This window comes from Pezoporus wallicus, unplaced genomic scaffold (assembly GCF_028554395.1).
Source record: "Pezoporus wallicus isolate ANWC-B61680 ecotype Strahan unplaced genomic scaffold, APGP_CSIRO_Pwel_v1 contig_1181, whole genome shotgun sequence".
Taxonomy (NCBI): Eukaryota; Metazoa; Chordata; class Aves; order Psittaciformes; family Psittacidae; genus Pezoporus; species Pezoporus wallicus.
Window position 1 is genome coordinate 1,497,752 of NW_026641428.1, and position 14,659 is coordinate 1,512,410.

Sequence of the window (14,659 nt, forward strand, 5' to 3'; positions counted from 1 at the left end):
ATAAGCACACACTTGTGTGTATGTGTGTATATAGAGTAACGTATACACATATACACACATGTGTATAAATATATACGCACATATATACACACATATGTACATATATAAAATACACACATGCACACATACAGGAATGTGTGTGTGGTGTATGTGTATCCACATACCTATATACTCTATCTAGGATCATTGTGGAGGGGCCAGTCAGTAAAAACAGGTAACTGCAAACAACCACCCTCATAATTAGAAATCAAAAATGTGTAAAGTAATTTTAATTAAACAGACTGTTAATAATTTGTATGAAACAAAAGGAACACAGTCTTCTGCATTATACAGAAATGAGATTTATTGCATTTGATTATGTTTGTGTGACAGATGAAGAGTTCCTGCCTGCTCATGGCAGCTAACTTCTGTGATGCAATTAAAAATAAATAAATAATAAAAAAAGGGAAACAAATTATTCAATTCCTGCAGTTTTGTGGATGTGATCTACAGTGATTCTTTCGAGCATGTGGCAGAGTTTTCCTGTCTTTTAAAGTGCTGCTCTACTTCAACTGATTTGGAAGCAGGCTGTTTTCTCTGTCCTAATTGTTTTAAACCTAGAAGACTGGGTTACCTTCTTTTTTCTCTAGGTTCAGAATCATTGTGATTGACTGTAAAAAGCTCACTACAAGAAAGATAAATTGATTTTCAGAACTGAGCTAGAAGAAGATTTTGCTTGAATTTTAGCTTGGTCAGGAAGGAATTTTTCTATGTGAATTATTGTTATTGGTCTCCTATTTGCTCTGAACACATATCCACAATAAAATACTATTTCCATGACAGCAGTAAATGGTAATATCCATGCAACGTAACCTGTAATTTCAGAACATGCATGTTATTAAAAAAAAAAAATAAGGTGCCTTGAGAATGCTGGCAGTTTTACATTTGGAACATACACTTAGTGTGTGTGTGTATATATATATTTACATCAGAACTGCTCAACTTTACCTTACAAGCTTCAGATTTAGGAAAATATACAGTACTTTTGCATATAATGGTATATTCCTTGTAGCCCCTGAGTCAAGTATAGAGGATTTAAATACAAAAAAAAAAAAAGGAAAAACAGCCATTAAAAGCACTTACATTTTTATGTGAACTAATAGTACAAAAGTATTATTTCCCAGGAAGACCAGGATCAGAAACATGCCTATGAAGACTCAAAATTCCTACAGTGGTTAGTGAAGATTCTGGCAAGGAAGGATGCCTAATTGGCTGGAGATAAGTTTTACAGTGCTGTGGGGGACACTCTACAGACTGGTCACGTTCTTGGTCTAAAAGAGAAGCCAGGTTGTCTTCTGAGGCTGTGTTAAGATGCACTCCACTTGAGAGGGATTCTTTGGATTTAAGTTTTGTTTTTTCAAGGTCTAGAAATTCAGGACACTGGAAGGGAGAAGAAACAAGATGGTAATAATTAAATTGGTCTCTTCAAGGCTCTTGTTCTGCTCAAAATTAGCACATTCAGATGGTTGCTGGAAAATTGTGTTTGAACATTAAGCAATGTACTGAACTATTTTTATGTTGTACTGCATTTGATTTAATGTAATTGACTGCAATTCTGTTGATTAATTGTAGAAGCCTGGATATATTGTCCCCTCCTCAGACTTCAAGATGCACATCAAGATACACAAATGAACTGCGCTTTCTGACGGACTGAATATTCTTGATACCTGATCTAAGACTATGGATTTCAACATTTATGAATATGCTGTTTTGTTTCAGAACATAACTCTGGAATTGCATCATTCTGAACATGATAACCATTTGGATTCCAGTCTCAGCAGCTGGTAATTCTTCACTCTCAAATTTGGAATTTGTGTGAAGTGTGCACTGTGCCTGCTGATGTTTGCAGAGGGTGGCCATATTTCAGAGATACATGTATATGTTTGTGCAGGTATGTGCAGAGTGCACTTACCTCAAAACTATTTCTATACATCTGCTGTATAATCTTTATGCGTGTGAACTGTTGCCTTCTGGATGTGTTGGGCTTACGGTGCCCACGTGTGTCCCAGCATATGCATGAGGAATCTGACACAGCTAAGCACAATGGATTTACTGATTGTATGCTACATGACTGATTTGGGATTCCTAGACATAGAGCAACCTGTTTGGAAATAATATGCCACATCTCTGCCCAAGCTGTTGAACTTCAGCAATCCCAAACAAATCTGGAAAACCCAAATGTTTTGCCTGTACAGAACTGGGGTGGAAAACATGTAATGGGAAGCACAGGTATGCAATAGCTCTGTATGTTCATATTTCCAGCAGTATCAAGGGGCTGGGCATAAGAATGGTTTTAGCCCCTCACACTTCCGTATGTATGTAACCATTGTGCTGCATCAGCTGGACTTGTCTGGCCTGTACCTTGAGGAAAACATAGTTGTGGTGCTTCCCAAGACTTCATGAATGGGACCTATAGCAGATGCACCATTGCAGGCAGGCTGATACTTGGAAAATGTCTGTGCTTCACAGCTGTGTCTAGTATTTATTGTTTCTGCTAACTTTTGTGAAGATCAGGAAAATAAAGTAAATCAGACTGATTATAAGATCATTGTATGATCTCTATAACCCTCATAGAAAATGTGGCCTCTGAAACTGTGTCTCTAAGTCCATTGTGGAGATGCTAGATCAAAATATTAATTTCATATTGCTAGTGTACTAGTTCATTTAAACTAGTGAACAAGCACCCAGATTGGCACACATTTCTTCCATCATAAGCTAAAAAGATCAGCAAACCTGTCTTAATTTTATTGGCTATGTACGTACCTGAGATGAAGGTCTGAAACTCCTGTCTGTTTTAATTGATGCTGCAGGCTGAAGCTTTTGTATTACCCGGATTGCTGGCTGTTGGTACTCTGCACCTGCAGTCACCATGCTATAGGCAGGTGGAATGAGTGTTGTCTGCCTTTGCAGAAGCTGCAGGATGGTTTGGATATCGGCAGTCATTTGGGATTCAAGCCTAGAGAAGTATTACAAAATCAGTTAACTCATGGTGAGGAGTAGGTATATTTAAAAATGCTGATTACAGATGCATTCAAGAGAGACCTGCAGTTTATTAAGCGAACTATCGCTGTGATGACATGACCATGTCTTAAATAGGAAAGAACAGAAGGGGGAGTATTGAGCCCTTCCAAAGCTTTCTGTTTCCCTTTCCTTTGCAGAATGTACCTGCATGCTTGTCTCTGATCTTTTTGCTACATTAAGAATGAGTTCATTACTGTCCCTTATGTTTGCAACAAAAAGTAACACTGGGCACCAGGGCTTTGGTTGAAAGAAATGTACCTTCTTCATTGTAAATAACTTGATTTGTACTGGCTGAGGATGGGACACTATTTGTGATGCATCTGACAGTTCTGACATTCCCAATGCTAACACAATGCACCAAAATAAGCAGAAAACTACATTTGTGTTTTTCCACAGTTAGAAAATGAAAGATGCTTTCAAGATCATTAAAAGAAACAACAGCCCAAGTCTCCTTACTGTGAAAATTTATTCAGACTTATTCAGTCCTCAGAATTAACATCAACATTTCTGATGTTCAAATTTAGTAGCTTTTTCCTCTTTTCCCCCCTTTTCATAAATATGTGTATGGCTTCTGAATCACTTGAGCTGCTCATACTTACAATTGTTGTATGTTCATACCTACAATTCCATAGCACTGAAATGATTTCCAAATGGTCTTGCCAAGATCTGTGACAAACTCAGCAATAGGTAATGCCTATTGTGCCTCCTGGCTGCTGGAAGGCTACAGAACATGCTATGACAGACTGTAATAGAGATATGCAGCCCCTGTACTGCAACTCATCTTCTGGCAGAGTAAACAAATCTTTGTCAGCAGTCTTTAATGTGAGTGTTACTGCTTGGGCTCCCTACCAGCAGTAGAATTGATCCCATGCTGACAGATAGTTGTTTTTACCAGGTGCTTCACTGATATTTTTTTATCATGTTGCAGTTGCCCATTGCATCTGTCATTTATTTATAAAAGCATCTCTGAAAGCTATGCCCAAAGGATAGTAGAATGCTGTTACTTCCTTTATTGTGAGAAGCTGGTTTTGTGGCACCAGCTCCCATAAAGAGAAGTCCAAATCCAGATGTTACAGTCAATCATGCCCTACTTGCCCTCTTGTTCAGTGCCCCTGGTTTCTTTGCTGCTTGCAAATATGCTGGCCTCACACAAGCATGATGCTGATGCCACAGAAGAAAATACTGCAGCAGCAGCAGCATGCCACCATCCATCACCTGTTAAACCTGGGCCTTAATATCTGAATGAGTAAAAGGGATTTAGCATTGGAGGACTTGCATCAATGATTGGCTTTGAAATAACTCTAAAGTTGCTCCCTTCCTACTTTGTTAGCACTCGGTAGTTTAAATCAAAGAATACCTCTGGTGGTCTTTATTTATCATCATTGCATACAGAACTCCCTTTCTCAAAAACTTAAAACAAGCTCATGTCATGCTACCCAACGATGAACAAACAGGAGAACCTTAGATGATTGGCTCACAGTCTCCCATGAAATTCTGATTGCTTAAAGGGGAGAAACAGAGAGAGCTCTAGTGACATATTCCTTATACAATGGCTTTCCAGCCATCTATATCCATTTAACAGTTTGAATGTTATGCCAAGCCTCTAAATTGGCATGGAAAATTTTAGGAAGAAGTGATCATGTTTTTTAGTCCATCAGGTCAGGTCTGACAAAAACAGGAAATAGTTGTCTGCTACATTCACAAGAGACCCAGCAAGGCCCCAAATCCTGAAAGCATGAAAAGTTTTATAAAACAGAGGCAGAGAATAAAATGATTTAATAAAATCAATAACAATTCAAATTTTAGTTTCCAGTAACTGTGGTATTTTCTCACTCAAGAAGATACTGAGAACTTGAATGAGAATTTGATAAAACTATGAGTAAATTTGAGATAAAACTTCAGTTTCAAGAGCTTAAGATTTCTGAGAACTGTCACTGAAAGACTACACACTGTTGGTGGGGAACATGCATCTGTTTATGTGACTTTTACATTTACTTAGATTACTTGACTTTACTGCAATTAGAAATTATATCAATTTAGGCTTACATGTTAAAAATGTTTTTTTTTAATGTACTATATAGTACTCAGAAGTGAAAATTACTATGGTTTGATTTATTACAGTAGATGAAGGAAGCAATATGCAGTTAACCTGGCTTTAAACTGCTAAAATATATAGCAAAATGCCAATGAAGAGCTACTACACTATAATTAGGGTTGAGTGCATATCACAGTATTTGTCATGGCAAAATACTGAAAGTAATGGAATTGCAGGGTTAAAATAACAAAAAAGCTACAGACCTGAGCATAGGGCAATTTAAAATTAAGTGAAATTACATAGTAATTTATCTTGCAGGATGGGTCAGAATTCTGTAACCATGTTTTTAAGATGCTGTAAGCTATGCTGCTTAGCTGCCAGTGAACAGTAGTATATCAATCAGAGAACATGTACGGATGTGAACATATACTGATATGTTCTAAAGAGAGAAGGAAGAGGCATTATACTAAGCAAGGATAATAATGGTTTCTGACACAGAAAGCATCTGTGTTCTGTTGTGTGTGTAAGTATTTTGCCTTCATATACTCCTGTACCTTACTTATGATAGAACAGTTGCAAAATAAGTTCATGCACCAAAAAGAGGATTTGTCTGTAATACTTTTTTAAAGGAAGACAGCTATTTTACTTTGGGTATCCAGGAAAGAAAAAGTACTTCAGATATTGAAGAATACTGAAAATTGTCATTTTGTGGACATGTAAATATCTAGAAACAGCATTCTGGGTGAAGTAAAATTTAAATTTAACAAGACTAGGTGCTTCAGAAAGCTTCTTGGATAAAAAGGTGGTCTCCCAAAAAACAGTCAGTCAAGGAGAAAGGCTCTTCTGCAAGGCAATTAAAGGTAGACATTGTGAGTATATAGAGGTGACAAGAATATTCTGGCAATGAATTAAAAATTTTGTATCCAGCATTCCCAGAATAGGTTTTCCAAGAATCTGGAAGCCTGAACTTAGGTTTTTCAGAATATAGATAACAAAGTGATATTCCCATGAGTCAATTTTTGTACTTTTCAGCTTCTGAAGATCTGAATGCTTTTGGAAACTTCATTCATTCATGTTCAAATTCATTCATCCTGCAGTGTCATTAATATCAGTTGCATTACATACTCTCACACATATGGGTTTCTTTTTCTGGTCATATCTCTGGTTTTACCTGTTGAGTTGCTCTTGAAGTAAATCTAATCGATTCTCCACTTCCCCATATATGAAGTCACTTTCAGTTTCACAGATCCCCCATGTAACATGGGGTAATGCTGACTGAACTGGAGAGTCCTGGTACTCCTGGATGTTCTCTTGCTCCCAGGTTCTTTTATCAGTGATATCTGATGAAAAACAAAACATAGATGTTTATATACATCCTATTAGAGAGGGGTTGGCATCCCACAAGCATCCCACTTACTCATGTTTCTCAAAACCTTGGAAGTCAAATTGGTACATTGGCAAGCTTCCTGAAAAACTTTCTCTGTTCCTTACTGTTTTTAAGGAAAGACAAATGTGGTCACATCTATGATAACATTTTAAAGCTGCAGGTAACAGCTTTGTCTAGTCAGCATCAGAGTTTTGCCAAAGAATGGTTCCTATTTCTTTAGTTTTCTATTATTTTACTAATGAATCTCCAATTTTCTCAAGGTGTTTTTAGCAATACATTAGTCATTGAGATTAGAAATATTTGTTCTAACCTAAATCCATTCAATAATGTACTTAAATGTCTTTGATTGTGTGTTTCAGAGGCCTGGCTAAGACTATAATATGCTACTGAAATATATTTACTTTAGCTTTTTGGTGTAAAAGGGGGACTTGCTGCATTGCATTTACAACACTGGGCATGCATTATAGTGCAATGGAATGCCTCCTCTAGAGAAATTTGCCAGACCTCAGCTAGCTGCCTTTCTTACCGATAACTGTAACACTGCTTGTCTTAAGGTTGGTGAAGTGTAGTACACTTTCTCTGAGACCGGGGCCACCTAATGCAGGTCATGCTGCTTGCAAGAGGATACCAATTAGTATTTTCAAAAAGGAAACTGATTTTCATTTAGCATTACTAGTCTCCAAGCCAGCCCTTGCATCATTGTGTAAAGCATGTCGCAGAGACTCTTACAGTACTGTGGGGTGAAAGGTGCCAGTTAATTTTAAGAAATTGTGACTCCTAAAAGAATGAAATAATCATCATTGCTGGGTCTGTCAGAGATCACTTTGATATTAAATGAAGCTTCATGGTAAATAATAATTCTTTTTTTTTTCTTTTTTCTTTTATTTTCTGATTGAACTGCAGATAAAATTTTGGATTAAGATGGAGTAAAAAAAACAAAAATGTTTCAAGCTAAAAATAGCCCTGTTACATTATTAGGACCTTACTGCAGAGTTTCAGCTATCTTGCTGAATTTAATTACCTTTCTAATCCTTACATGTTGTCTATATAATATATAAAGCATTTAAAATTACTCTTTATAGAAGTAATTTAGATTTATTTCTATATTTCCAGCCATTTGTAAAACAATAATGATGACTACTCCAGGTCTCACCCTGTACCTCTTTGCCCAAATTCCATGCCTCTTGTCCCTCCCAGTTCTTGGATCTCTGTGATAAAACACTGCACCTTACCACCCAAACAGAACTTGGGGGCACTCCTTGCTTTTGCCTGGATTTCTGGCTTGAGCTATTTCTCCTTCCTGTTTCAATTTGCTTAATGCACACCTCTGGAATTTTAATCAGTTTACATTCTTGGCTCTAGGCTGTTTCTCCTCTTCACCAAGCTGGAAAGGTTACAAATCATTTATCATGGGATATACTAGTTGTACATATCCTTATCAGATACAGAATGAAGATCTTGCTGTGAGTTTTGCAGAGCCTACAGGTAACACACAGGTTGAACAGTGCTTTTTCTACAAATACCCCTGCCCTAAGCCTTTGTTCCTTTGAGTCAACCTGTTGTCATGCAGTCAAAAATTGGTTAGTGCCACTCAGATTCTCCTCTGCTGTGATAAAAGAGGTTGTTAAAGCTTTAACACCTGCTCAGTACAACTCCCATTACAGATGTATTTGTAATTATTTAACTACACAAAATTGCAGAATGTGTTAAAAGTTCTTACTTCCCTCAGGCTGCTGCTTCAGGATACAGGTGGACAAAATCCTTGACTGCTGATAAAGTGTCAGCCTCTGTTGTATAAGCCATTGGATTTGAATCCTACAGCCCCAAGTAGTCCCTGATTGGTTTGCTCAGTGCTTCTTCTAACACTTGGCACTGTGTACTCATAACTCAGCATAGGTTACATTCATTTCACACTTGTGAAATTTTTCTAAGCAACCGTAGCAGCCAGAGCCATGTTTCAAAGAAAAGAATAAAACCCACAGCGCGGGTGACATGCGAGAGGTTTGTCCAAATGCCATTAGCGGCTCCTTTTCGAACATATTTCTGAGCAGTGTTGCTCTAAGTAAAGAAATTAAAACAAAAAACAAACCTGGAAAGAATAAGTCCTGCTCAGATTTAATATTTTATGTAGGTTTAGCCAGGAAGGGGAGCTCTCACTACATGACTCCAACTGGAGGAGCAGACTTCTCTTTTTCTTGCTGGAGAATGGTACTTACTACTTTAACTATTCTTTGGTAAGCAGGTGTAGAAGGTTTCCTGATGTTGTAAAGGGTGTTTGGATTTCATGTGACATGACCTATAACTGATTTTATGCACTGGGCAGAAGAAAGGGGAAAGAGATTTCACCTTGGCTGCACAGAAACCTGTTCAGCTTGTCAGCCACTTAAGCCAACAGACACAAACGGTGTCACAAAAGCATGTAATACGGTTTTAGCAGGTACACATGGCACAATTTGCATGTCCAAGGAAGCTGTAAAGCTGTTGGCAAAGTGGAAGGAACACACTGTGACAAATTCAGAGGTAAAATTTTAAACTATGGGTGTGGGTGCAATGATGTTGTAAATCCAGTGGACTTACATTTAAGCAGTGAATTTCAGGATTAATTAGAAACCAAAAATATAGGCTATACATTTCACTGCTTTTTAATGTCCTGTAAAACCCAAGTTTTTGGTTATTTTACACAATAAATAAAAAATAACATATTTTTCAATGCTGTGGATTATCCCAGAGGAAATCACAGCTGGGTTTTGTCCAAGAATATGTATTTGTAGACTATTACAGTAAACATTTGATATGCGACAAAACAATAGGCACTGAAATTGTAAAATAAGTTCAAGCAAGTTAACATGCAATAAATAACAGTATCGTAAGTGTTCTAAGCATCTTTTCAGGTACCTCCACATACCTGAGTAGCCCCAGAAAAGCCTAACAGCAGTTTCAAGTTTATAACCAACTATGATTTTGCAGGTCTTGAAGAATCCTAGACTAAGAACTAGTTCATAAATGCATAAGTAGGTTCACTATTCAAGAATCAATGAACTGATTATGACCAAATAATGACCAAGTGAAAATGGAAAACAGCATTTTTCTGCAACATATAGATTACCAGGTCCAGAAAAATTATCAGGTCTTCTCAAAAAAGACATACTTTTTTAATGGTAAAAGTTGCATTTTAGGATTGTGAAAGAGAGGTTTATGCAGTTTCTGTCCACATTATACAATACATTATTAATAATCTTTCCATTCATCAACAGTAATGACTGAAGCTTAAAACAAAACTAAAGATAATTAAATATGTATGTCACAGTGGTAGCTTTATATAAGTGCATTTGCATTCAAGATTTATATGGTACTATATGAGGATTATAAACATACATACAAGCATAGTTTATTTCAAAATTGCATTATATTTATAACTGCCTTTATGGTAAGTTAAAATCAATCTCTAATTAACAGCAGGAGTAAGAATTTAGTTTAAAACATATATCAGTCAAAGCTGATCTTATTTGATTGCTATTCAAGTTTTTATGGAAGTTGCAAGAAAGGTAAAGAGCTTTCATACACATTACCAATAGTGCTAGATCACAAACATGAAAGAAGAATGTGGTCTTAATCAAAATACGTAACCTTTAGACATGCTAAATTTAGCTCAAACAAAATCTGCAATAGGTTGCCTTGGAAAACGTTGCTATAGCTGCAAGGACACATTTCTGGCTATTGGTAGGGGAAAGGTAAGCTTTCAAATTGCAGTACGTATGCAACAAGTTTAGGTGGTGCAGATTTATATAGCCTTAACCTGAGAAGAGCAGACTTCAGAAATTCATACCTTTGAGATATAAAAAAATATATTATTTTGCCTGATTAATCATTAAGTTAATTTAAAACTATAGCCTAAATGCCTAAATTTTATTGAATGATAGTTAAATGGTTAAATTGCCTCAATGGAAACTTCTTGGGAAAACAGCATTAAGCAGAAAATATGTAATTCTTCCCTTCAGACTGAAACAATTACAAATGAACTTTCAGCAGTATTTAAATCATATATTAATCTGGGGCTTTTCATTAATTTCCCTTCACATTACTGAGCAAATAAATATTTTAGTATATTAGATGTAATTTTAATTATGTGATTTAACTCAATGTAATAATTTCTGATCATTTGTCATATACAAAAGCTCAAATCTTTGTTCCTGTGTTTTACTTATGGAAGTCAGGATTTGTTCTGTGCAATGAAATGGCACTCCTTTTAACCAGCAAGTGTAGCAACATGGGATAACGTCCTTTTAAGCTATTATGAAATTTTTTCCACTTTCACATATTTTTTTCTGCCTTGTCAATACAGAGAATTAAAGTAGCTACCTGAAAATATGTTTTTTTTGTGCATATGCAGCTATCAAAAGGTTTATCTAGCTGTCATTAGCTGGGATTTTTTGCTGTCACCCAACCCTGGGACATCAAACAGCCTTTGAGGGATTCTTTACTGCTTTGATTGCAGTTTTTATCCATGGGCACTGAACAAAGTCCAGAGCCAGATAACAATTTTAAAGAGTTTGTTTAAAGGAATTTCCTTAGATAGTTCAGTTACAAGATGATTTATTAACAGAGCCTGGAATAATCTTTTGGAGGTTCTGTCATCCAGTCCCACAGCCAGTATGTTAAACTACATTAATCCTCTTAAGAAATAGTAATTTTTGATCTAAAAGATTTTGTCTTGTTAAACTTTCAGGAAACACAGAAGTAAATATTATGTAAAGACTCAACAGTAACATTCAGAAAAATATTTTTGATAATCAGACTGAAAGAGATGCCTACTCAAACTTTACAAAATAGCAACGGCTAGATTACCTTTGCAAGAATTGCTTCTTTTGTCAATAAGAATTTCTTCTGGGGCATGAACCATTTCTTCAAAGTCCACCTCTGTGGTTTTCTCTGTTACAGATGGGTAATCAGCTGTCCCAGAGAACAGGGGCTTTTGCTCATCTTCAATGGATGATACAAAAGATGATGACCCACTTTTTTTCTCCTCAAAGTGTTTCTTAACAGATTGATAGTATCTGGTGGTGTCCCCTGAGGGTTCAGGATCACTCTGATCATTCTCTTTGAAATAATCTGTTAAACAGAAATAATTGTGTACAGTAGTATGCAGTTAATGCAGTTCTAGTTTATTCTGGCCTGAGGTTAGAGATGATTATTACATCAGTTATGAAGTTCACCATCTATTAGAATAATTTAACAACTTTTTTGATTCCTGTATCAGAGGAGATTTCTCTTTTGAATTCCTAGAAGACATTTGCATCTATATTGTAAGGATTCATAGTCCCTAACCCCTAACTCATGCAAAAAGTCACTTATATTAAAACAGCAAAGGTTTTATCCATCACAATCCTCCTGTTTACTCACTGCTTTTTCCAGATGAGGATGAGGTTTGAGAAAGCTTTATATTCCAAATTTTTTAAAAATAATTTATTATTTCATTCCCTCTTCCAATTTCTCACATTCTTGGGCATTTCTCATAGTCTTGACAGGCTAACAGTCATGGATGTCAGACTCAGTATCAGAACTACTCATTGAAATTATGCCCACATAAGAGCATCTTTGCTGATGATTCTTTTCCCAGAAAAGGCAAATGTATTAATCAACCACTCAACCTCAAAATGTTTGGGCCCACCTAAATAGAGAACATATTTCTCCATGCTCATTACTGTCAAACCGATATTTAGGATTGATGTGGTAGAAAGAAATCCTATTGGTACAAGAAGGGGGTTTCTTGTCTGTGTTTGTGGGATAGTCTCAAAACAACTTTCCAAAGTAGGCCAAATTCCTTAGCCTTTAGAATTAATTGCAATTCTCTGAACATCCAGACTTTTGAATAAGTACATAACATGCTGTGATACATATGGAGGCAGAGTACCAATCAAGTTCAGAATTAATCTTTCATTAATCACATACAAGATCTGTAATGAGGAAAGGCAAATTCAGTCCTAAGAAGTGGCAAATAAAACTAAGTTTAAAGCAGATGCCTTTAAAAGCATATTGTAAAAATTAAATATAACTTTAAACCAAGAGTGATCATTATGAATATGAAGAGCTCCTAATCTCTTTTCAGACTAAACTTGAAGCTAATTTCCAATTCAATATTTGGTTTTACCTACTTTTAACTGAAATGTCAAGATAATTCCAGTTCTGCTATTTATTTAAAACACATTTCAGCAGGGTAGTCTCAACAACATATAAATACTGTAACTAGTTTGCCTTAACTTCCTGGGGAGACAGCATGATTTCCCATCTGCTTTGTGCTAATTACTAATCAACACAGCTCTAGAATGTCTGTAGTCTTTGAAGCCTACAGCAGTGGTTAATACAACAACTAGTGTATTCCCTAGGTTTCTTCTCTGTTTTCTGGTCACTATAGGGAAATAAAACTGTGGCCTCATATAGCCCTCTTTATCTGCACATAAAAAGAATGCAATGTCTGTAGAGAGCACTCTGCAGGAGTCCAGACATCTGTGAACAGTGAGGGCAGGTAATGAGGAACAAAATTAAACCAATACCAAAGCAGACCTCCTGTAATTGTACCATCTAGAGTCTCTGAGAGTAATTAATATAGCACTGGCATGAAGTGACTTTATTTGGCTTCTGTTAGGCAGGATTACTAGCTATAAGTGATACTGGTGGTACTCTGATACTGTGAAGGCATCAACACAGCTCTTGGGTTATGCTCTGACTGCAGAGTCAAGTACCGTAGAATCATAGAATCATGCCATGTTCTCTGCAATCCCATCTCCAAAAAAGTACAAAACCAAAAGAAAGCTTCACAAGAAAATTCTAATGTAGCTCTCTCCCATGGCTTTTCCTTTGGGAATATATGGTCAAATACATACACTCATGCTACAGTAAATTGTCTTAATTACTTACTGCTTGACTGACTTCAACCTGTGAAAAAGACCTTTCAATGAAAGCTTGACTTTTCCATTTTTAGGGTAATTTTTTATATTCATGGGATTTTGTGCACTAACAGAAGCTGTAATGAGTGCCCTGTGGAATACAAATCAATCAGTGGACTAATTTTAAGAGGAAGTCATTGAGACTCTAATGAAAAAAATTACATAGCAGCTGAAGTATAGCAGACTGCCTTATCTGTCATATTCATAGAATACTAAAATATCTAGAAACCAGAAGCCAGATTCTGCTAACAATAATACTGCTGTAAAATCAACATAATTAAATCGATACCTCTGCATTTAATCTCCATCTATAACTGAACAAAGGAACATATTCTTTTCCAAATGCTGTCCAAGTATAAAGAACTCACTGACAACAGAAGGAAAGCAGAGATCTGTTGAATGTAGGGTTTTGCCTATTGAAATCAGAGAAGATTTGCTCATCAGCTGATCGATTTAAAAATATACATCTTTGGCTTTACTGCCGTTGCTTTATCTGTTAGCCATCTGGCTACATTCAGAGAGTCAAGTTGTTTTCCTTTTAAAAGACTCTTATTTAATGCTAATGATTCCTCTGTCTGGAGAATAATCCTGTGATACTCTGCACCTAGAGTAAGAATTAAAATAGAAAATGCATTTTTTATTTGGCTCTTCAGTACCTGATGATGGTGCAAGATCTGTACCTCAGCTTGACAGCTTAGTAGTGCCTCTGTAGCTCAGTGGGTATATGTTACAAATAATATCCACCCAGTGCTTAATTCAGAGTGTGAATTTCTCAAGTTTCTCCTTCTTCTTATAATGAAATCCAGTCACTGGTTTGGATTGGATTTCTCAGAAAAGAAGTGTTTTCTATCTGTGTATGCATGGGTAAGTTCACTATCTACTACACAGACTTCCAGGTTTCTGGTCTCTGACTCTGATTGCTAGAAACTATGTTTCGCTGAAGATGATTATTTTGTAACTTCCTGCTTTACCAAACATGTACAAACATCATTTACATTTTTTATGTGACTTATTTTAGCCTGATATGTGTTTTGGGCGCCTGCCAAGTTTACGGGCAATGTCTTCTGTTATTTGCTGTCTGCAAATTCCAAAATCTTCATAGTAATTATCACAAGGTTTGTGCTCTGCTTTTCACACTTGGACTGGCAAAGGAAGGGAAGAAATGGGGTTGTCATGACGGCAATGAGATATAGGTATGACATAGACTCACAAAAATGCTGGCATAAAATCCAG

General features: G+C 36.3%; 1 protein-coding gene across 4 annotated transcripts in view; it reads right to left on the reverse strand.

Annotated features, from left to right (window-relative positions):
- Nucleotides 1-453: 453 nt before the first annotated feature.
- The window catches only part of KCNH7 (potassium voltage-gated channel subfamily H member 7), a 240,337-nt gene continuing 226,131 nt past the window's right edge, over nucleotides 454-14,659 (reverse strand). For all 4 annotated transcript variants that reach the window (XM_057423744.1, XM_057423743.1, XM_057423742.1 and 1 more), the window contains 4 exons: nucleotides 11,328-11,591; nucleotides 6,267-6,435; nucleotides 2,803-2,995; nucleotides 454-1,419 (listed from right to left, as the gene is read on the reverse strand). In XM_057423744.1, the coding sequence (XP_057279727.1) occupies nucleotides 1,153-1,419; nucleotides 2,803-2,995; nucleotides 6,267-6,435; nucleotides 11,328-11,591 (893 nt within the window). In that variant the 3' untranslated portion in view covers nucleotides 454-1,152. The remainder of the gene's footprint in view (nucleotides 1,420-2,802; nucleotides 2,996-6,266; nucleotides 6,436-11,327; nucleotides 11,592-14,659) is intronic.